Here is a 23,971-nt window from a genome sequence, read left to right as displayed (position 1 = left end):
ATCAGTGGACCAACAGAACCACCTCATTATATTAAAGGAGCAGTTCAACGGAAAATCAGTTGAACGTGATTGATCTCTGAGCCCAGATTCAGCTGATCAGCCGAGACGTGTTCGGCTTCTGCAGTGAGCTTCTTTTATTTACAACAGGAGATGCTAGGCTAACAGTGCTAACAAACACTGGACTTAGACAGTCACCATTCTCATCTCTGTAGACACGCCCCCAAACATGATTGTCACTTAACATGCATCTCAGGACTCCTGATTGCTGTGACAGATTTCTGAAGCGATTAAAGGGAGGGTGGGGCAGGTGCCTACAGAGACTAGTGAACTGGCGAAGGGCTCTGGGCTGAAGGGCTGAAGGGCTGAATCTGGGCTCAGAGATCAATCAAGATAGTCTGGCTTTTTTTTCTGAACTGCTCCTCTAAGGGAAGTTAAGGGTTAGCAGTGTTTTGCAGTCTCTAGAAGTTACTCTCTTACATGAGATCAGAGGTTTTGTTCCACAGTGACTAAATACTATAATTAAAGCTGTTTATTCTCGCTTCAGCATGTAGTTCACGTCTGGATTGTATTTGGAAAAATTTGGCAGAATTCAACAAATTCATAATCCAATTATCCTGCATACAAAGCACATTCCTGCAGCACCACATGATACACTATATGAACAAAAGTATTGGGACACTGTTGGAGTAACTGTCTCTACTGTCCAGAGAAGATGACGTTCTACTAAATCATGGAGGAGCACTGCTGTGAGGATTGGTGTTAGTGAGGTCAGGATGTTGGATGATCTCCTCCCTACCACCTCGTCCCCAACTCATCCCAAAAGTAGTGATGGAGCTCCACCACCATCATTCCAGAGAACACAGTTCCTCCACTGCTCCACAGCTCCTCAATGCTGGGGGACTTTATACCCCTCTAGCCCACGCCTGGCATTATTAGGCAGCATGGAGCCAATAGGGTCATGATGTTGATCTGCTCCAGAGAGTCCTATTCTATTGGCAGTACTTCTCCTCTACAGAGACTAGACAAGCTGTGTGTGCACATCTGTGAATACATCATTAGGATACATCATTAGGATGGGTGTCCACAAACATTTGGACATATAGTGTACACTACAGGAAAATACAGCACTTTTGTAAGTATGCAGAAGCAGAAAACACAGAGAGCATGCTGGGTGTGTTTACACCTGACTTTAAAGAAATCCAGGTGTGATCTGCACGCTAAAGCAAGCTGGAAACACCCTCTGAATAAAAACACAAGCATAAATCAGCTTCTTCATGACTAGACAAAAAAAACCTTTACTGTGTGTGTGGTTATACATTATCAGTGGTGTGTGTGTAGCTGAGTGTTATCCTCCCCCAGAAGCTCTGGTTCAGAGTGAAGCCCTCTCTGCTGACCGGCTCCACCAGCAGCTCCAGCAGCCCTGGAGCATCTGGCACCTCTAGCTCTGACACACGGTACAGTGTGGAGTACGACCGGCCAATCAGAGTCAGAGACCCAGGAGGAACCCGGGGGTCTGGCCCACGCAGCCTCCGCCAGTACACGCGCCAGTGACGGACCAGCTGCGGGGGGTAGGTCCAGCGCAACGTGGCGTTCAGATGGACCTTCAGAGAACTTCCGTCTCCAGCTCCTCTCTGCCAGACCACGTCATACAAACACACACTCCGCACAGGAAGTGGAGGTGTAAACAAACTCTCAGCATCCAACACCTGCGCAGACACACACACACACACACACACACACACACACACAATCAGTGGATTACTAGATAACATGTAATTCAGCACTGATTAAAGCAATAAGCACAGTGTAGCACTGGGGTATGAGCTGGAGATGGTAGATCAGTGCGGACGCTATAGATGGGTGTGGATGGGTATAAAAGGGATAAATAGGTATAGACGAAATAAATGGGCATACATGGGAGTGGATGATTATAGATGGGTACAGGGTACAGACGGGTATAGATGGGTACAGACGGGTATAGACAGCATCAATGGGTACAAATTGGTACAGATGGGTATAGACAGTATAGATGGGTACAGACGGGTATAGACAGTATAAATGGGTATGATGGGTACAGATGGGTATAGACAGTATAGATGGGTACAGACGGGTATAGACAGTGTAAATGGGTACGGATGGGAAGGCTCTCCTGTACCATGATCTCCCCGATCTTGCAGTTAAAATCCAGATCTGCTTCTGTTCCATCTCGAGCAACCTTAACACACACCTCCCTCAGTGCACAACCACTCAGCTCCAGCTGAAAACATCTGTACACACACACACACACACACACACACACAAAAATAGAATCACTTGTCATATTAATAATTGTCTTTTTTTATTATAATTGAATGGATTTACGTTACTGGAACATTCCAGAAGGTGAAACCACTCACCTGGTGGTCCAGCCATCTGCTCTCCACTGACCACAGCTTTGAATAAACTGCTTCACCAAGTGATGATCTTCCCTTAACACTACTGGAAAAACACTACTGGCTGAAATACACACACACAGAACCCCAATTATTATTGGAGCAAACATGTACAGAACACTTTCTATTTATTTATTGAATTAATAGATTTGAATAAGTAATATTTACACATGTTGTACATTTCTATAATCTGTTTAATTCAGTAAATAAACAGGAATTGAATGGTAAATCTGCAGAAGTGTAGAGGATGAAGAGGCTTATTTACAGTGTTTAATTTAAAAGGGAGGAACTTTGGCTGCTGCTGCCACTATTTTACTGATAATATAACTGGTATAGTACTGATCCTTCTACTTATATAAAAAAAAGTCTTAAGCAGTCAATAGCACAAGAGCTTGTATATTAGAAAATAGAATACGTCCAAGCAAAAGAATCCTGTCTGTTTCTGCCCATAAAAGCTATTTTATACAGAACTTCACTCAGGTGTGAGCGTGCAGAACGAGCTGCTCCTTTTCTGCCTAAACTTTAATACATGAATAAGCCTAACGTCAGGAGCCTTTCAATACCCAACAGTTAACACCAGGTTTCATTATCTACACTACTCTACAACCTTCATAACCTCAGTCTCAGACTCTTCTGCAGGGAGAAATGGACTCACAGGGTATTTCCTCCCGTCCTGTGTATGTGCACAGATCAGCGTCTGTGGTCTTGAGCTCCAGAGACACGCTCACCCCCACGGACGGCTTATAGACAAACGAGATGAACGTCCTCATGGCCAAAGGAACATGGAGAGAAAATATCCTACAGGAATAACCATGGAGACAGCATTAGACTGGCATTTACAGGAACACTTCACCCCTCTGAACCTCACAGAGTAATGCAGGTGGGTGATGGTCTTCACCTTGCACACACTTTAGACAGTGTTTGGGGTAATTTCCCCTCCAGCAGCAGAGAGCTCCCCCCAGTCCAGGCGTCCTCCGGGCAGCCGCGAGTTCTCCACCAGCCACTGTCCTCCAAAGTCTCCTTAAAGTACAGCGGCTGGAGCTCCTGAGCATTCAGATTGAACCACTTCTGCTCTTGCACCACCTAAAAACACACACACACACACACACACACACTCAACAATGGTCCTGAGCACTTGCTACTGCTGAACCTACACCACAATCTTCAAACGAGCCATAAATATGCTAAACTACCTTAGCCTTAATGGGTGGGGCTAAACTTAGGTAGGCTGAATGGGCTGGGCTTAACTGCTGTAGTCTAAAAGAGTGGGGCTAAGCTGCTGTAGCCTGAATGGGCAGGTCTAAACGGAGGTAGACTGAATGGGTGGGGATAAAGTACTGTAGCATTAATGGGTGGGGCTAAACTACTATAGTCTGAATGGATGTGGTTAAGATACTGTAAGACTAACTTATGATAGATTAGGGATGATGGATTAGGGTAGAGTAGGGCGTACCTGTCCTCTCCAGTGGAAACTCCTGCCGAAGCCCTGACAGAAGGAGGAGACGAAGGGCAGAGAGCACACTGGACGATGAACATACAGGTGATCCGATAGCAGCAGCCAGAACCTGAACAGACAGACAGACAGACAGGCAGACAGGCGACAGACAGACAGACAGGCAGACAGAATTACACAGACATTCTCTGACTGAATGATTCAGTATTATCTCAATACACTCCCCCAGTCCTACCGTTTATATATGGAAACTAAATTGTAAAAACAGCCACTGTTCCTCTGATGTCAAAAGAACCACCTTATTTACATATCTCAGCGTATCCAGCCTACCACAGTTTAGCCCCACCCACTCATACTGCAGTTCTTAGGAGTGTTTTAGTTCCCACTGCCAATCAGAACAGAGCTTTCTTATATATCTCAAAGAGAAACAGTAGCTGCATTTCTCAGCTGCTGTGACACAGAAGTCTGTTCCAAAGTGAAGGACCCTTCGTATACAGCCCATCCAGTCTACGCCTGGAGTGATTTTGAGGATGCAACTGATGTATCCTTTTCAGTCCCCGGTTACCCACAGTTCTCTAGGCACATAAATATCAACAGCACCATGAAAATGACGGAAACCGAAGCCTCCCCAGCAGAGCCTTTTTAAAAATGTCAGCTTTTATAATTATAATTGATTTCACACAAGTTTCCCACCACAACTGCAAGAGGCGGGACCTTTCTGGGGATGTCACCATGCATCCTCGGTAGACCGGATCTGTGTGACCAGTAGGCTACTATGGAGTCTTCATGAGACCTACCCCAGCTGCAGCCTCGGCTCTGTAGTGCAGCTAACGTGTTTAACTGACGGTGGTACAGTCATGAATTCTGACTGAATTAGGAACACACAAACACCATGAAATACAATCAGAGCACAGAGCACGGTCAGAGCGTCGTTCTTGTAAACTTACTTATCCTGGTTTTCACGGAAGTCTGCCTTATCATGGCACTCGTAGACCCAGCCAGGAGCAAAGATGGCCGTGGACAAGCCGTGTTTACGCACCAGCTGAAGAGCCTGAGAGGGCAGGAAACAGAGCACAACGACCCATCACTCACTATCACTCACCTCTTATACCCTTATAGTCCCCACTCCTATGACTTTACTGTGTTTCGAGTTTGTAAAGCTGAGGGAGGAGTTTTCTACTGATCAGACGTTCTTTTGAGATCATTAGAAAACCTGGGGTGATCACATGACCACAAGCATTTACATTAAGCATAACTCTGAGAAATAGAACACCTATCAAAGCATATCATCAATAACACAAATGCAATTATCATGTTACATATTACCATAGTCTTTACAGGACCCATCATTAATTATTATTAATCAATTAACCAAAAAATAATAATTCTCATCACCACACTGTCAGTTTCTCAGAACCGCTGTGTGTCCTTTTATGCTTTTTTTCTTAATAGAAATCAAAGAATTTGTATTACTTGCACCTGTTAGCTCCAATACATCCAATAATTTACTTATAAACTGTAGAGAAGTGAACTAAACCAACTATTTTTGTGGCACAAATTGAAAAAATCTGTGTTACAGTAATGACAATGTGTAAAATACTCATTTAAAATATGTTTTAATAATTAGCTACAATACTTAGTCCGACATCAGAGTGGATATTCTAAAAAGAATGGAGAGAACTTCCACCACAATCTTCAAACGAGCCATAAATATGCTAAACTACCGTAGCCTTAAAGGATGGGGCTAAACTAAGGTAGGCTGAACGGGCAGGGCTTTACTGCTGTAGTCTGAAAGGGTGGGGCTAAGCTGCTGTTACCTGAATGGGCAGGTCTAAATGGAGGTAGGTTTAATGGGTGGGGCTAAGCTGCTGTTGCCTGAATGGGCAGGTCTAAATGGAGGTAGGTTTAATGGGTGGGGCTAAATTACTGTAGCATTAATGGGTGGGGCTAAACTAGAAAAAAGGAAAAAGAAAAAATGATATATATATTTATCTTTACGTCTTGCTGTTGTTGCGGTGATGACAGTGTGCTCACTAATGCTGAACATTGTTGGAAAGCACCAATTTACTAGCAATGAACTAATTGGACGTATGGAAGCTGAAATCAGTCCCAAGAGAAGAACGGCCCTTGTTTAAATCTGCCACTAGATGGCACTGCGTGTGACGTCAGGCATGGGTTCCAGTGATTGTAAAAGCGAAGCAAAATAGGTTAAAATCAGGCTGATCAGCAACACAGCGCCTCTCACCTTGTTGGTTTCAAACTTCCCTCCCACCACGTCTCCTCTGGCAAACACGTCGATCCCAACATAAATATCAGCCAGGCGACCCTGAGCTGCGGAGTAGGAGGCCATTCCCTCCAGACTGCTCTCGGTCCAGTTATAGTTGGTGAAGATGCCGTCACACGCCTCGAAAAACACTCTGATAGAGCGAGAAATGATCCCACACAGCACACACAGCACAGAGCTAACAACACGTTCTAGATAACAGCGAGTCATACAGTCAGAACCCACAGAATCAAGTCTATTAGAGATTACTGAACACCTCCACACACTTTGAGGAGAACGTGTGTGATGATGCTAATTGGTGTACATAAGCTTCCAGTGTTTGTTAGCTACATTAGCCCTGTTTCTCCAGTGCTGTTGTTATTTAGTTATCAAATTAATCAGTAAACAACCTATGATATGATGACAGTCCTAGAGGAAACCAATCAGTGAAAAGCATTTCCATCGTAATGTGAACAGTATCCTCAAAGACACGATCACAGAGCATCCAACAATACAGGCAGCAGGAGCTTCTTCTACACAGAGATAAAGACACAACAGTTTGATACTCTGATCCATTATTACTGACTGATGTGGGCATGCATGCGGTGAGATGTTAGGTTAGACGAGGTCAAACAGCTTTAAACTGTTGTAGCAACAACACCACCACCACCCCCACCCCCACCACCACTGTCACCACTGTGACTTTTATCACAGCTGAGTCAAATTTATCACCACATCTCCCGGCACTGGCAGGGTGCGGCTGTATTAGGAAAGAACTCAAGCAAAGACTCTCTACATGTCCAAATGTTTGTGGACACCCTTTCTAATGCATTCAGCTACTTTAAGCTGCACTCATTGTTGACACAGATGTGAAAATGCACACACACAGCTTGTTTAGTCCCTGTAGAGAAGAAGTACTGCCAATAGAATAGGACTCTCTGGAGCAGATCCACATCATGACCCTATTGGCTCCATGCTGCCTAATAATGCCAGGCGTGGGCTAGAGGGATATAAAGCCCCCCAGCATTGAGGAGCTGTGGAGCAGTGGAGGAATTATGCTCTCTGGAATGATGGTGGTGGAGCTCCATCCAGTACTTTTAGAGGGGATGAGTTGGGGAGGATGAGGTGGGTGGTAAACATCCAACATCCTGAGGCCTCAACAGATGTAGCAGCCTTAAGAAGAACTTAAGAGCGCCCCCTAATGTTCAGAAACTAACCAAACCCTCCCTCAGGTGTGTGTGTGTGTGTGTTTGTATGCTTACTTGTTGCTTTCGTTGAGTTCGTTCTGCCATTTGAGCGTCCCGTTCTCCAGAACACTGTCATACCAGATCACCAGACTGCCAGGCACTCGCTCATGGAGCTGATCAGTCAGGTAGCGCAGGAACGGAGCCATATTCTTCACTGCAGTGGCCTACATACACACACACACACACACACACACACACACACACTCAATCATTATCACAATACTGATCTTTGATCTCTGTAATATTGGTCTCACAGTGGGTTGCCTTAAGCAAATTAGCTCTCTGACCAATTGGCACTGCTTTGGTGTTTATAATGTGGGCGTTATTCCCAGTTCCCCCATTATTTTTTAAAACACCCCTATTACACAATGCTACCAGCGCTGAGAGGGTGAAGGCGAACGCAGTCTTCCTCAGAGACACGTGAAGAAGCTCCAGAGGGAGGACAGTTATGTTTCCTGAGACTTCTAGTCACTGACGGATAGCTTTGACATGACTAGGGACCAAACTAGCAACCTATTGATGATAGGTCCAGCACTTAGACAGATGTGCCACTCAGGAGACCCAATAATCAGCTACTACTCTTGCGCTTACTGTGACCTGCAGTCACATTCACTCACACTCAGCACGTTCTCAATGTTAATGAGCCAGCCGTCGAAGCCGTAGCAGTGAGCGATCTGCACCAGCTTATCAGCAGCAGAGCGATACCCCTCCTCCTCAGCCAGGAACACCTCACACATATTCCCTCCATCCGTCCACTCTGTGATGAACGTGCCTGAAAGTATTTAAAATCATATGAACAATTTAGTGCATTATAGAGCGCCTCCTATGCTTCCTGTAGTGTATTACAGTCTGTCAGAATGAGTGTGTGAATCATATGAACATTATAGAGCATTATAGAGCGCCCCCTACGCTTCCTGTAGTGTATTACAGTCTGTCAGAATGAGTGTGTGAAGCATATGAACATTATAGAGCATTAGTGAGCATTATAGAGGGAACAGGCCATGTGACGTCATGTTAAGATCTTACCTAGTGAGAGAACACCGTGTTTATGAGCTGCGTTAGTCCACACTGCAGGAGGGATGGTGACCATGTGGTGGCTGAAGTAGTTGAAGATGTCGATATATTCCCAGTGATAGAAGACATACGGAGCCTCCACCTCAGCACCTTGAATAAACCTCAGAAGAAAACACACTAACATCAACACCCAGCCAGTACCTATGAATTCAGCAAAGTTCTTCTTAAACTTTTCAATTTAAAAAATTATATATATGATATATGATTTTATTTTGTTCAAAAACAGTGAGAAAATGCAACTTTCCAAAAGAGTTGAATAAGTGAATGAAAGTGTTTAAAACCTGTACCTGTCTTCCAAGTATCCTCCCATCATGTCATGGCAGATTAGTGTCCTCCTCGGACAGTCGGTCAGTGACGGGTGCCTGCTGGCCAGAGGCACCGTGGCAATGTTAAAAAGACTTGCCTCGCTGCGTTTCCACGACAGCAGCTCATCCAGGGACTTCAGACTACAGCTGATGGGCTCTGTAGTGTCTGGGTCGTAGTGCTGCACTGTGACACAGACAGACAGACAGAAATGGTGGAAATGGTGCTTCTGGAGCCACACAGCAGATTTAAGACAACTTTAGCATGTGAACATTATAGAGCATTATAGAGCGCCCCCTACGCTTCCTGTAGTGTATTACAGTCTGTCAGAATGAGCGTGTGGATCATATGAACATTATAGAGCATTATAGAGCGCCCCCTACGCTTCCTGTAGTGTATTACAGTCTGTCAGAATGAGCGTGTGGATCATATGAACATTATAGAGCATTATAGAGCGCCCCCTACGCTTCCTGTAGTGTATTACAGTCTGAGTGAGCGTGTGGATCATTTGAACATTGCAGAGCATTATATTTTGATAATTCATATTTTAAAGCAGATATATTAACAGTCTGTGTATTTGGAATAGTGTATGTTAATGTGTAGATTTCTGCACTTTAGTGTGTATATATTAGGCATTTATTTACTGCCAGGACTACACACCTCTCATTTTAGGATTGTCACATGGCAATTAAACCCAAGAAAACTGAAGAATATGAGCTTTTTAAATTAAAGTCATCATGCTGTGAACTGTGCAGTGTTTTCACACTCCACAGACTTTCCGCTGGGAGTGAAACGTGGTGTGTTTTAACAGGGGTCTGATACCTGGCAGTGTAGACGGCTCATAGGATATGACTTCATGGACACTCCTCAAATCCGCAGACTCGTCTAAGCAAGACTCTGAACTGTAAAGGATAAAACAACCGTAATGGATTAACATATAGGGCCATATAGGGTGCCTAAACTTGTGCCTTTATGTTTAGATTTTAAAATATAACAAATATTGCATGTTTTATTCAAAATTAGTTATATTTGACTTCTGACCAGGGGTGCCTAGACTTTTGGACACCACTGTACATAACTTATATATATATATATATATATATATATATATACACATCAGTAGATTTAGTGAGGATATCTATTTATCAACATATATCCCCTGATTGCTTTTTTAAATTATTATTATTATTATTATTACTATTATTATTATTATTATTATAATAATTTATTGACATTCTGGTGTGTTGGTCCAGGCCCTGGACTGCTTTGCTGTAAGAAGATGAGAAATGTCTAATAACAAACTTTAGTTTCTGTAGGAGCTGGATGTGCTACAACCACAGTTCTGTAAGTTTTAGAGACTTTAGTTTGCATTAACTTGGTATTTTAGTTGCAAATTTGACTTATTTCTGAGTCAAGAATTTGGAATTGCCCGTTCCACCTTAAATGGTGCAGCAGTTACATTGGGGCGCCTGAGGCGCCCCAATGTAACTGCTGCACCATTTAAGGTGGAACGGGCAATTCCAAAAAGAAGTCAACTGCAGCCTCGTACTTAAATATTCAAACCCTACAGTAGCTAATATCGTTCAGAAACGTACTTTAACCGCTATTAAATTATTATCTTTACATTTATTATCGATTAACTTTGCAGATTTTACTTTTTACTCACTCATTCTCGCTTTTCTGCTTTTTCCCTCCTGCACCTTCGGAAGTCTCCTCTTTTATTATTCTCTTGTTGGCACTAATATTCTCTCCGTCCATCATAATTAATAACTAATTAGAAAATAAACACAAATATAAACACACAGCTTTCCCCTCTACATGCATTCACACACACACAACACAACACGCTGCCTTCCGCGTCCCCTCTGATTGGGTAGCTGAACGTCACGTTGAGGCGCCACCACATGGAGCGTCCGCTAGAGGGCACTGAAGAGACCTTGTAAACAGACGCGTATTGCTAAATATATAGGACTGCTTTTCCAATAATATATATATATATCCTGGATGTGCTACAACCACAGTTCTATAAGTTTTAGAGACTTTAGATTGCATTAACTTGGTATTTTACTTGCTAATTTTACTTATTTTTGAGTATATATATATATATTAGTAATTAATGTGTGTAGAAGCTGGTCTAGGATCCCTACACCAGTGTTTCTTTCTCAGGCTCATTTATATTTTTAATATTTTACTGCTACACCAGCATTATAAAAGCTCCTCACAGAAAGTTCTTCACCTAATGGTGATGAAGACGCTGCCTGATGCCTGAGACACTGTTCTACCAGAGTTCTGAGAAGAGTTCGGCTCTAGAACCTGCTTTTAGAACCAGATCATTAAAATGGTGGAGGGATACATGCTGCAGGGTGTAGTGCGGCTACAGAAAGTAGTCCCTAAAGAAAACTGCATTAGTTGAGATTCTCTATTCACTATTTTACCTTCATCATCATCATCATCAGAAGACTCGTGTAGCTGCACTGGTGGGTTTGGATAGGAAATAAATTATGGGCTGTATCTGTGTTGTAGTCATGGCGACGTCTGGTTATTATCATAATCAGCATCATTCCACAACACTACTCTGGATTTTCCAGTGTTTGCTGTACAACAACTACATCCCCTCGTCTGTTCTCACCGGTTGTTACAGCTGTCCTTGTTAGAAAGCTAAAGCTCAGGGTTGTTTTGTTTTTGTTTGTTTTTAGAAAAATGCAATAATATAATACAACAGGTGTAAATCTGACTATTCGAACCCGTATCTGCACAGAGAGAAGGATCTGGAAGGATCTCATGTGGTTTACTTTCTCACAGGAGCAGGAGCACAGTCAGGCCTTGAGATGATGGTGATGTGTGTCTCTGTGGCCTGGATGTAAAACACGGAGTCGATAGTGGATACTGAATCATTGTTGGTTGATATTGAAATGCATAGTACTGAATCAATCATATTAGATCCTGAATTGTTCTCAGTTCATACTGAATCATCTTAGCAGAGCTTGAATCATTCACAGTAGATCCTGAATCATTCTGAAATAATTCATATTAGACACTGAACACTTCATAATGGACACTGCAATAACATGCTGTGTATCTCGGTTTCTGGATGTGGAGTAACCAGGTCACCGTGTTTTCACCCCGGTTTACAGTCAAACAGAGGAAAGGGTTCTTGTGAGATATGAACCCTTTAACCATGAGGCACAGTCTGACCAATAGGAGGAGAGGTCAGTTCTCATGTTGGGCTGAAAATCCAGCTTATAAAACAATGCAGGGTAAACACAGTGACCTCCTGCTTCCCCAAACACGGCCAGTCATGGTCATGTTTCTGCCTGAGAGATCCTGAGTGGTCCGGAGCGGTCCTGTCTCAGAGCTGGGCAGAGCCGGTTACAGCAGGGGCTAAATTAGACTGTCCTCTGAGGATACACACGAGATGCCTGCATAAACACACGTATCATCCCCTACACACACACACACACTAGGGAAGGAGTTGATGTAATTGTAAAGCAGACGTGAGTTTATGAAATAATAATAACAACCCTAATAATAATAATAATAATGATATTAATAATAACACAGTAATAACAGTAATAACAATGATGATCACTATAATTATTATTAGTAGTAGTGGTAGTAGTGTTTTTATTTTTATTACTGTTTCTATTATTATTGTTGTTTTTTATTTTTATTTTAATTTAATGTTGGTGGAGTCTGTGTGAGACTCATTTAAGAGAAAATCGATCAATTAATCCATTAAAGAGTGAATTATCTTTTCAGTCCCAGTCCTGAGAGCCTGATTCACTTCATCAGGTGACTGTGAGCTGAGTCAGAGTGAGTAAGAGCAGCAAACACACACACACACACACACACACACACACACACACACACACAGTACTGCCTGCTCTGTATTCCCTGTTGGTGTCTACCTCACCCTTAAAGAGCCCATATCCTCCATTTTTACACTTACTTTTAGAAGTCAGGCTGTAGCGACTACCTCAGGGGGGTGCTATACCACACTGGGTGGAACAGACTGGAACTGACTGCTCATCTTTAAGTAAATGACACAAAATAAATGGGGAGGGGGCTTTTTCCTGGTGTCACTGTGTGTCCAAAAGTTTGTGGACACCCATTCTAATGACTGTATTCAGCTACTTTAAGCTGCACCCATTGCTGACACAGTTGTGCAAATGCACACACGCAGCTTGTCTAGTCCCTGTAGAGAAGAAGTACTGCCAATAGAATAGGACTCTCTGGAGCAGATGAGCTGTGGAGCAGTGGAAGAACTGTGTTCTCTGGAATGACGGTGGTGGAGCTCCATCCAGTACTTTTGGGATGAGTTGGGGATGATGAGGTGGGGTGTTGATCATCATCATCCAACATCCTGACCTCACTGACGCGCTTGTCACTGAATGCAATCAAATCCTCACAGCAATACTCCTCCACAATCTATTAGAAAGCCTTCCCTGGACAGATACCCTTTATTTCAGATGAAACACAAATTAATATGCAGATGTCTCAATACTTTTGTCCATGTAGTGTAAAATCTACATTGAGAACATCTCGAAACCCGTTTAACTCTCCTATTCATGATGTCAGATCTGGCTCTGTGCCCACTCCTACGCACCATGAGCACTAAGGGTGTTAGGACCCAGCAGACTGTCCTTCTTCACAGCCTCCCAATGACGTCTGTACAGTCAGACGTGCCCAGGATAAACGTGAGAGTGAGCGTGGAGGAGCATCAGCAGCATCAGGAGGAGGTGAGGAGCACTTTCTTATTAAAACACACACACACACACACACACTCTCTCTCACACACACACACACACACTGCAGAACACACAGATAGGGAAACACACTGATGATTATGCTAATTACCTCTATATATATTTATACATTTATTCCTAGAAGGATGGGCTGGCTGGTAATCTAGGAATATGAGGGGATACAGACTGCTGACTGACAGTTCGGGCTGTGTTTAGGAGTGCAGAGTGTGTTCATCACTCCAGGCTGGTTGTCCTTCAGTGTCCTTGTTTTTGGTCCTGGAGGAGATCGGATCCTTCAGCAGCTCTTCTTCAGCTTCACTGGAACTATAAGATATAAGTTCTAAACTGTGTAAGTGTAGTTACTGCCTGCAGACGGAGTGTGTGACGAAGGCCGCCTGTGTGTGTGTGAGACAGTGGGAGGAAGGCCTAGTGACCCACAGCAGCATCCTCATTATAAAGTCACGTCAAGGTGAGCAGCTGTGACTTTTAATGCTGTGAGTTTAATTCTCTCTTCTCTTCTCTATTCACTCTTCTTCAGGGGTTTCTCAAGGGTTCTTCAAGGTTCTTAAGTAAAACAGTGGTTTACAGAACCCAAAAGAGGCAATTGTACCAAAAAAGTTCTTTGAAATGTTTCTTTGAAAATGTGATGGTGTGCAAACATGGAAAAGGTGTTGATTCTTCAATGAAGATCATGTGTGTGCTGCTTAGAGGAGTCCATGGCTGCTGATTGTTGCTGTTTAGAGGAGCCCATGGCTGCTTAGAGGAGTCCATGGCTGCTGATTGTTGTTGCTTAGAGGAGTCCAAGGCTGCTGATTGTTGTTGCTTAGAGGAGTCCAAGGCTGCTGATTGTTGTTGCTTAGAGGAGTCCATGGCTGCTGATTGTTGTTGCTTAGAGGAGTCCAAGGCTGCTGATTGTTGTTGCTTAGAGGAGTCCAAGGCTGCTGATTGTTGTTGCTTAGAGGAGTCCATGGCTGCTGATTGTTGTTGCTTAGAGGAGTCCAAGGCTGCTGATTGGTGTTGCTTAGAGGAGTCCAAGGCTGCTGATTGGTGTTGCTTAGAGGAGTCCATGGCTGCTGATTGTTGTTGCTTAGAGGAGTCCAAGGCTGCTGATTGTTGTTGCTTAGAGGAGTCCAAGGCTGCTGATTGTTGTTGCTTAGAGGAGTCCAAGGCTGCTGATTGTTGTTGCTTAGAGGAGTCCAAGGCTGCTGATTGTTGTTGCTTAGAGGAGCCCATGGCTGCTGATTGTTGTTGCTTAGAGGAGTCCAAGGCTGCTGATTGTTGCCGTTTAGATGACTTCATGGCTACTGAGTGTTGGGACAAGGTAAAAGAGCATAACGTTTTTGGGCTTTTCTAACTATAATTGTGAAAAACCTGTAGCTCAATAAGCGATGTGAAAGCGATTGTGAAAGTTATTCGAGAGCTCAAATCTCTTTTACTTTTACATGTTGTTTTAAATTTTTCTCATCAATTATTATTGGTAAATAATCATTTTAAAGAACAATTACAAATAAAATATCAGAATAATTAAAGATAACGCAGCAGATTTCAGAACAGAGTGTGGATAAAGAGCTGGTGAGCACACAGGCCTCAGGGTCAGGATTCTTATGTAACAGAACTCCTGGAGTTTCATTACCAAAAACTTCAGTGAAACAGCATGAGAGACTTCACCTTACCGTCCTTACCGTCACCGATGACTGAATTCTGATGTTATGCTATAGCAACATGTAAACACACCATTATATACAGTATATATGTTCTGCGATCGGATCTGTGAGTGTGTATTAACACACAGTGTAGAGCTGTGTAATCAGAGCTGCTGATTAAACAGATCAGAAAATCCCTTTATTTTCAGTCTCAGTTTCTATAATCAGACTTTCTGGACTGATTGATTTAGTTTAGTCGAGACTTTTCTTTAAATTATATTTTATAGTGTTTAATATCTTATAATCCAGTCTGACCCTCCTCCCTGACCAATCAGCTCCCAGCTCCTTCACACACTGCAGTCTGATCACTTCCTCTGTGTGTGTGTGTATGTGTGTGTGTCAGTGCTAGGTTTACTGACAACAGGCTTAACGAGCATCACACAACAGTAAATAGCTGCATCACCAAACCTTGTGATGAACAAGGTAAATAAACAGAAGGCGAGTTCCACTCTATCCGGAACACTCAGACGTTCCTCATCGGTTCTAAAATTTCCTTTAAGATCTAAATATTGGGTTCAACCATTGGTTCAACTTTTTTAAATGTTTCACATCCTTCCAAACATTCTTAAACTTTCCAGATCCTTACAAATATCTCAAAACCTCAGAAGCTTTCCTTAATGTTCCACATCCTTCTTAAATGTTCAAAAGCTTTTTAAATATTCAGAAACATTTCAAACATTGTCAAATATTTTAAATCCCTCAAAACATTTAAAAATGTACAATAAAATATATTAAATACAGTAAAATATGTAAAGTAAAATATTTCAGCTCCTTTCAAATATTCCGAAACATTCCAAATCCAAAAACGTTCGTAAACATTCCCGATCCTTTTAAATGTTATGACGCATTTCAAATCCTTCCAAAGGTTTCTCAGCAGTCCAGCTCCTTCAGATGGTCAGAAACATTCCAAAACTTCCCAACATCCCAAACATACAAAGTCCGATCAACGCCTGATTCTAAACATCCTTAAAGGCCTCCTAAACGTTCCGCATCATTCCTAAACCTTCAGAACGGTTGTAATAGCTGACCAACAGCCGTGGGGCGAGTGGTGAAGGAGTGCTGGGTAATAGGTGCTATATGAAGTGCTGTAAGGACAGCAGAGTGTGTGGCGGTTGCCGGGTAACGGTGAGAGCGGCTTCATCAGCGCAGACAACCAGCCTCTTCATCTCCCATCTGTATTTTGACAAGCCCCGCCCTCTTCATCCGGCCTTGTGTTTACCCTCCAGGTCTCCAGGAAGCCGGGCGTTTATGAGAACTGCAGCTCTCTGTTTCTGCTGCGTGTTTTCAGATCAGCTTTATTGCTCTGCTTTATTACACATTATTATAAAGTACACAGAGAAGACCTGCGGCTGGCCGAGTGTGTGTGGAGCGCTGCAGCCTCGCTGAGAGGGCTCCCTGCACTGGAGTCATGTCCTGTATGATATCAGGGTATTCTGGAAAATTCCTAAAACACAAAGGCTTTGCTATTACACAACTCTGACAGATAATACTGACATGCTGGGAGAAAGGTGGTCCGTCTCCGTGGGAGATTAGAGGCTGTAAATCAGATTCTCAGAGGTGTTAGAGCTCCCTCCAGACCTCCCTGAGCAGCTGGAGAGGGAGGTCTGTCAGCAGTGTGCTGCTTTACTGTGACACTGATTACAGCAAATTCCAGAAACACCTGCAGGAACATCTACAGGAACTGGAATGGGGGAATAAACGGATGGATGGATGGATGGATGGATGGATGAAGGGATGGATGATGGATGGATGGACAGATGAAGGGATGGATGGATGGATGGATGGATGGATGGATGGATGAAGGGATGGATGATGGATGGATGGACAGATGAAGGGATGGATGATGGATGGATGGACAGATGGATGTAATGGAATGGAATGGATGGAAGTAAGGATGGATGGAAGGATGGAATGGATGAATGAATGAATGAATGAATGAATGAATGGATGGATGGATGGATGGATGGATGGGTGGATGGAAGTAAGGATGGATGGAAGGATGGAATGGATAAATGAATGAATGAATGAATGAATGAATGAATGGATGGATGGATGGGTGGATGGAAGGATGGATGGATGGATGGATGTAATGGATGAATGGATGAATGAATGGAAGGATGGATGGATGAATGGATGGATGGGTGGATGGAGGGATGGATGGGTGGATGGGTGGAATGGATGAATGGATGAATGAATGGAAGGATGGATGGATGGATGGAATGGATGAATGGATGGAAGGGTGGATGGATGGGTGGATGGATGGAAGGATGGATGGATGGATGGAATAGATGAATGGGTGAATGGATGGGTGGATGGATGGATAAATGAATGAAAAGATGGATTGATGGAATGGATGGATGGGTGGATGGATGGAAGGATGGATGGAATAGATGAATGGGTGAATGGATGGATGGATGCATGGATGGATGGAAGGAGGGATGGATGGATGGATGGATGGATGGAATGGATGGATGGATGAAAGGGTGGATGGATGGATGATTGGATGTAATGGATGGATGGATGGAGGGATGGATGTAATGGATGGATGGATGGAGGGATGGATATAGGGATGGATGATGGATGGATGGAAATGGATATAAATGGATGAATGAGTGGAGGGGCAGATAGGACAAATGGATAATTAGCCCTGAAGAAAAGCAGTGTGTGTGTGTGTATGTGTGTGTGTGTGTGTGTGTGTGTGTGTGTGTGTGTGATCATTCCTGACTAAGCAGATGCAGTCAAGAGTGTTTCCACACACTGTTGATTTGTGTCTTATTTTCGTAGAAACTAGCAGTGCATCATGGGAGGTGTAGTTCTGGATGACGGTGCAGGTGGTGTGAAAGCCCCTGATGGTGGGTGGGGGTGGGCCGTGCTGTTCGGCTGCTTCGTCATCACTGGCTTCTCCTACGCCTTCCCCAAGGCCGTCAGCGTCTTCTTTAAAGAGCTGATCCGGGAGTTCAGCATCGGGTACAGCGACACCGCCTGGATCTCCTCCATCCTGCTCGCCATGCTCTACGGCACGGGTGGGTCCTGCTTCCCCTGGTTATTACAGTTATTAATGAACATAAATAAACATTATTAGTTAGAGACTTTAGCCTCGTAGCTCCAGTGCTATAATTGGTGCGGTATAAATTTCTATTGCCTGTTAGCTACACAAAAGTACTGGATGGAGCTCCACCACCATCATTCCAGAGAACACAGTTTCTCCACTGCTCCACAGCTCCTCAATGCTGGGGGGCTTTATACCCCTCTAGCCCACGCCTGGCATTAGGCAGCATGGAGCCAATAGGTTCATGATGTTGGTCTGCTCCAGAGAGTCCTATTCTATTGGCAGTACTTCTTCTCTACAGGGACTAGACAAGCTGTGTGTGTGCATTAGAATAGGTGTCCACAAACATTTGGACATATAGTGTACATTAGCCTTTAAGCCCCAGTGCTGAAACATGTCTTGACTGATCCACCACATTCAAAATTAATTTCTAATAAATTAGAGATGAATGTTAGAATAATTGTGTGTGTGTGTGTGTGTGTGTGTGTGTTTTACAGGCCCTTTATGCAGCGTGCTGGTGAATCGTTTTGGGTGCAGGCCGGTGATGATGGTTGGAGGTCTCTTTGCGGCTTTGGGAATGATTTTAGCATCGCTTGCTACCAGCATCATCCACATCTACTTATGCATCGGAGTGTTAACAGGTCAGTGCTGACGACAGCGTAGCCATATGTAACTACAAGCTTCAGTCCCTGATGATGCCGCAGCCATCCGTCAGTGACCGGGAGTCACAGAGAGAACTGCCCACTCTCACGTGTTAAGCTTTGTGTTAGTGGCGGTTTAAGAACATGTGGTGGAGCCTCACGGATCTCAGAGGAAGACTGTGCTAGCCTTCACCCTCGCAGCACTGGCAGTGCTCGTGGCACAAACGTCGGGCTGGAATGTTAAGTGGTGTGAATATCTCAGCATTGTCAGGTTTTGTGGTTGCAGGTCTCGGACTGGCCCTGAACTTCCAGCCGTCCCTCATCATGCTGAACCGATACTTCAGTGAAAAGCGCCCCCTGGCGAATGGCCTGGCCGCTGCAGGAAGCCCCGTGGCTCTGTGCTGCTTGTCTCCGCTGGGGCAGGTGCTGCAGTACCACTACGGCTGGCGGGGGGGCTTCCTCATCTTGGGCGGCATTCTGCTCAACTGCTGCGCCTGCGGGGCCCTGATGAGGCCCCTGACGGCCCCGAAGAAAGCGGAGAATTCCGGGATCGAGGAAGCTCAGGAGCATGAAGAGAAGCCTAAAGCCAAGGCCAAATCCAAGCTCCTGGACTTCTCCGTGTTTAAGGACAGAGGCTTTCTGATCTACACTGTGGCTGCTTCCATCATGGTGCTGGGTCTGTTTGTGCCCCCGGTGTTTGTGGTGAGCTACGCCAAGGAACTGGGCAATGAGGACACCAAATCGGCTCTTCTGCTGACCATCCTGGGCTTCATCGACATCTTTGCCCGGCCCACGTGTGGAATCATCGCAGGTCTGAAATGGGTGCGCCCGCGGTGCGTCTACCTCTTCAGCTTTGCCCTCATCTTTAACGGCACCACCGACCTCATCGGCTCCCAGTCCAAGGACTACGCCTCGCTAGTGGTCTTCTGCATCTTTTTCGGCATCTCCTACGGCATGGTGGGAGCCCTGCAGTTCGAGGTGCTCATGGCCATTGTAGGCACGCAGAAATTCTCCAGCGCGATCGGACTGGTGCTTCTTATGGAGGCCATAGCCGTGTTAGTAGGACCTCCTTCTGCAGGTGAGCTCAAGGCTTCTTCTGTGAACATCTGGCCGAGAGGAAACATGTAACCATAGCTACGTGTCTTACGTGATCTCCATCTCTCTTTTTCTCCTTTTCCTCAGGTCGTCTTCTGGACTACACCAAAAACTACATGTTCGTGTTCCTCCTGGCTGGTAGCGAGGTGGTGCTCTCGGCTCTGGTGTTAGCAATCTGCAACTTCCTCTTCATTAAGAAGAATCCCCAGGAGGCGGATGCTGCAGTGGAGGCTGGAGAAGTGGCTGGAGAGCTGGAGCAGCTCAGCAAGAACCACACAGAGGAGCTAAAGGAGCCTAACGGAGATACAACGGAGACGCTGAAAGACCTGGATGAGCAGGAGGCCAAAGCAGAGCTGGAGGGAATGACAGTCCTTCAAGATGAACAAGTGAAGAACGGTGGCGTCAGCGCTAATCCTGAGAGCAGCCTGTGAGGAGGAGGGTGGATGGTGGAGGCACTGGACCAAAACACCAGCCAAGGACATGTCCAGATTAGAGCTACAGGCCGTCCTCAGTGTTAGTGTGAGCTGTTGTCTCGATGTTACTCTGGTCTGTAAGCTGCCCGAAGCCTCCGAACTGTGAATGTGAACTTGTGTAGACCAGACCACACTTTCACTGTGCACTCCTACACACTGCCGCACACCTGTAGAAGAACGCCTGCAGGTGTGAAGATGCAAAGGTCAAAGTCAAAGCTTTAACCAGCCAGGTGCCAGCTAGGGCCCGACCGGTATGAATGTTTTGTGGGAGATCACAGGTTTTAATCTTTGAGGTGCTGTGACTGAATTATTTTCACCAATTTTACAATATCAACATTGATCAATATAGCTGATATATCGGTCGTGCCCTAGAGCCAACACAACTGTTAACCAGGTCAAGGGCATTAGTGTCCCACTGCCTTCAGAAAGAACCCTCGTTTGGCCTTCATGTTGGTCTGCTATGTAAACGTGCTGCTATCTGTGTGTGTTGTGACTGGTTTTCCTTTAGCGTTATCTGTGCTCGGCGTAGCGCTGTGGCTGCTTTCCTGAACACGAATCAGACCTCATCTCGGACATCACTGAACTTCATTTATGAAACCTGATTGGTTCACGTTCACAACTTAATATACATTCACATCACTTGTCTTACCCATGTCCCGCCCACATTTGTGTTTAGCAAAGCTTATTCTGCGGTTCAACAAAGCTGGTAAAATCCTATTCAACCCTAATGAGAGACTGTAGCTCCGCCTCCTCAGTGTATATCACAGTACCTACATTTAGAGCGTTATTAATATTCACCCTAATGAGATGGACTGTGGCTCCGCGTTATTAATTATTATTCACCCTAATTAGGGACTGTAGACTGTATTAATAGCGCTCTAAATGTAGGTATTGTGATATACACTGAGGAGGCGGAGCTACAGTCTCTCATTAGGGTGAATATTAATAACTCTAAATGTAGGTATTGTGATATACACTGAGGAGGCGGAGCTACAGTCTCTCATTAGGGTGAATATTAATAACGCTCTAAATGTAGGTATTGTGATATACACTGAGGAGGAGGAGCTACAGTCTCTCATTAGGGTGAATATTAATAACGCTCTAAATGTAGGTATTGTGATATACACTGAGGAGGCGGAGCTACAGTCTCTCATTAGGGTTGAATAGGATTTTTACCAGTATTTTGTGAAGCTTGTCCAACCAAGCAACAGTGACTATGAAAGGACACATGAGTGGGCGGAGTCTGGAGGGGAACTGGCTCTGTATTATGTGTATTAAAGTTATTGAAACTCATTGTGCTGTTCATCAAATAATCATTGACTGTTTTGTCGTTTGGGAAACAAACTATTCCTTGGTGTGACAGTTGTTGATTGTGAGTATTGTTATTATTATAATTATTATTATAAGTGCATTAATTATTTATTGAGCACTGCTGTATATTTCTCACACTGTGTTACAGTGACTGTAGGAACCTCCAGTGGCTTTATGCTGGTCTAGGTTTGGGCTTGAAGGGAGAACACTGTATTCCAGTAAGGCTGTCAGTAAGCGTTGGTTTCTTTGGCCCATCTGTTCACTGGCACAGATCCAGTAGGTATTGTACTGTATATATATATTTTTTATTTGTTTGTTTGTTTTATTATTTTAGATGACATCACTGATTCCTTTTGTATCTCCATATTAAACTCGGGGTGTTAAACTATCATGTGTGTCAGGATCAGTAACATGAAGGCTTACTGCTGCCTGTGTCTGTCGGCCTGTTTTTGCACAGCAGTGTTTCTCAGTGGATATGTGCTGTATCACGGCGTATTCTGCCGGGCCGTCATTAGACCCATTTAGTCCATTCTATCCTATCAGTGAACAGAACTACAGACACTACACTTCTCATTATGCCTCAGCGCCTTTCCAAAAGCTTAAGCAGCTGACGCTTTCAGTCCGGGCTGGTGTGTTTCGCCTGTTTATCACAGTAATGGATATTCATAAATATTTAAAATACGCTACAGACAAGCTAATGCTGTATGTTTTGGTTAAGGCCACTTAGAACCATATAACCCACCAACCATCCACATTCCACACAGCCATTCATTAAACCAGCATGCAGCAGTTACCTTAGCAGAGGCTTAATTTACGCTAGCTGGTCAAAGAGGCATCGCTGACAGTGTCACCACTGTGTTCTCTGGAATGATGGAGGTGGAGCTCTATCCAGTTTGGAGAGTTGGGGATGATGAGGTGGGGTGGTGTTCATCATCCAACATGCTGACCTCACTAACGCTCTTGTTGCTGAATGCAATGAAATCCTCACAGCAATGCTCCTCCTCCAGACTCTAGTAGAAAGTCTTCTCTGGACAGTAGAGACAGTTACTCCAACAGAAGCAGCATCAGCTCTTTAATACCACTGATTTCAATAGAAGCAGTGAACGAGCAGGTGTCCCAATACTTTTGTCAATGTAGTGTATTATATAAAGGAAGTCTGCTGCTGGAGACAAGCTGTTGAAGGCTGAGGGGGCACAGAGGAGGGCAACAAACAGGCAGCAGAGAGTCCTGAGTCACTGCGGTCTGAACAGCAGAGATAAATCGGGCACGAACTCGGGCCTCCAGCTGATCACACACCCACACAGAAACACAGGACGTGACACAGCAGCTCTGTGTTCCTTCCGCACTGAGAAACACACACACACACACACAAGCTGATCACTGGGAATTTACACTGACCATCCAGTTCATTAGAAACTCCTAACAGCCCCACTTATACCCCATATACCAAACACTGGAACGAGACCACCATTGGACACCACTGTCCAGGTGTTATTGGGGTGGGGGTCCGTTCTCGGCCCAGCAGACTGTGACACTGATGGGTTGTCTTCATTACAGCGCTGCTGGTTGAAGCGTATCAGAATATATGTAGCGTAGGAGTGTGTGGAGTTCAGACACTGTGTTTATAAAATATGAAAATATTCATTTTAATAATTCATTAATTTAATATTAAAGCGTGGTTCTCTGGTATTCTGTTTTAAAGTAGATCTCTACTCTTAGCATATACACTATAATGCCAAAAGTATTCGCTCGCCTGCCTTCACACGCTTATGAACTTGAGTGACTCTCATTCTTCCTCCTCAGGGTTTAATGTGAGGTGGGCTCTCCCTTCACAGCTAGAACAGCTCCAGCTCTTCTGGGACGGCTTTCCACAGGCTTTAGGAGTTTAGTGTTAATGGGAATTTCTGACCGTTCTTCCAGAAGAGCATTTGTGAGGTCAGACACTGATGCTGGACGAGAAGGCCCGGCTCGCAGTCTCCGCTCTAACTCACCACAGAGCTGTTCTATAAGGTTGAGGTCCGGTCTCTGTGCAGGACAGTCCAGTTCTCCTACACCGAACTGGCTCCTCCATGTCTTTATGGACCTTGCTTTGTGCACTGGAGCGCAGTCATGCTGGAACAAGAAGGGGCAAAGACTCAAGACCCAGACTTATCCATTAGATCGCGCGCTGGAATTCACTGAG

At 44.4% G+C, this 23,971-nt stretch overlaps 2 protein-coding genes across 3 annotated transcripts; one reads left to right on the top strand and one right to left on the bottom strand.

Moving 5' to 3' along the window:
- Nucleotides 1-1,220: 1,220 nt before the first annotated feature.
- On the bottom strand, nucleotides 1,221-10,623 carry engase (endo-beta-N-acetylglucosaminidase). Its single transcript, XM_072693907.1, has 14 exons — nucleotides 10,439-10,623; nucleotides 9,595-9,674; nucleotides 8,757-8,958; nucleotides 8,422-8,570; nucleotides 8,013-8,167; nucleotides 7,411-7,559; nucleotides 6,131-6,302; nucleotides 4,833-4,936; nucleotides 3,886-3,997; nucleotides 3,331-3,515; nucleotides 3,088-3,230; nucleotides 2,397-2,496; nucleotides 2,156-2,267; nucleotides 1,221-1,706 (listed from the first exon to the last, which is right to left on the bottom strand). Exons 1-14 carry the CDS (start codon nucleotides 10,531-10,533, stop codon nucleotides 1,311-1,313), a joined length of 2,154 nt encoding a protein of 717 aa, XP_072550008.1. The 5' UTR covers nucleotides 10,534-10,623; the 3' UTR covers nucleotides 1,221-1,310.
- Nucleotides 10,624-13,458: 2,835 nt separating this feature from the next.
- On the top strand, nucleotides 13,459-22,178 carry slc16a3a (solute carrier family 16 member 3a). 2 transcript variants are annotated; one of them, XM_072693851.1, is made up of 6 exons: nucleotides 13,485-13,511; nucleotides 13,660-13,986; nucleotides 18,005-18,243; nucleotides 18,767-18,910; nucleotides 19,197-19,988; nucleotides 20,093-22,178. In XM_072693851.1, the coding sequence occupies exons 3-6, from the start codon at nucleotides 18,021-18,023 to the stop codon at nucleotides 20,434-20,436; spliced, it is 1,503 nt and encodes a 500-aa protein (XP_072549952.1). In that variant the 5' UTR covers nucleotides 13,485-13,511; nucleotides 13,660-13,986; nucleotides 18,005-18,020; the 3' UTR covers nucleotides 20,437-22,178. The 2 variants fall into 2 exon arrangements, with proteins under 2 accessions (XP_072549951.1, XP_072549952.1); XM_072693850.1 differs by lacking the exon at nucleotides 13,660-13,986 and having other exon boundaries at nucleotides 13,459-13,511.
- Nucleotides 22,179-23,971: the final 1,793 nt, after the last annotated feature.

Source organism: Salminus brasiliensis, chromosome 12 (genome assembly GCF_030463535.1).
Source record: "Salminus brasiliensis chromosome 12, fSalBra1.hap2, whole genome shotgun sequence".
NCBI classification, from domain to species: domain Eukaryota; kingdom Metazoa; phylum Chordata; class Actinopteri; order Characiformes; family Bryconidae; genus Salminus; species Salminus brasiliensis.
The sequence above is the reverse complement of the archived record's forward strand: the minus strand, read 5'-3'. Positions and strand labels throughout refer to the sequence as shown.

What these genes read in the sequence shown, in the direction of transcription:
- engase (XM_072693907.1), bottom strand. Translation starts at nt 10,533, where the DNA reads ATGATGGACGGAGAGAATATTAGTGCCAACAAGAGAATAATAAAAGAG. An exon ending in GGAAGTTTGAAACCAACAAG is followed by an intron (nt 4,937 to 6,130) that starts GTGAGAGGCGCT and finishes CTGCCCTCTCAG; the next exon opens with GCTCTTCAGCTGGTGCGTAA. An exon ending in GTTTCCACTGGAGAGGACAG is followed by an intron (nt 3,516 to 3,885) that starts GTACGCCCTACT and finishes GTGTGTTTTTAG; the next exon opens with GTGGTGCAAGAGCAGAAGTG.
- slc16a3a (XM_072693850.1), top strand. Translation starts at nt 18,021, where the DNA reads ATGGGAGGTGTAGTTCTGGATGACGGTGCAGGTGGTGTGAAAGCCCCT. An exon ending in ATGCATCGGAGTGTTAACAG is followed by an intron (nt 18,911 to 19,196) that starts GTCAGTGCTGAC and finishes TTGTGGTTGCAG; the next exon opens with GTCTCGGACTGGCCCTGAAC. An exon ending in AGTAGGACCTCCTTCTGCAG is followed by an intron (nt 19,989 to 20,092) that starts GTGAGCTCAAGG and finishes CCTTTTCCTCAG; the next exon opens with GTCGTCTTCTGGACTACACC.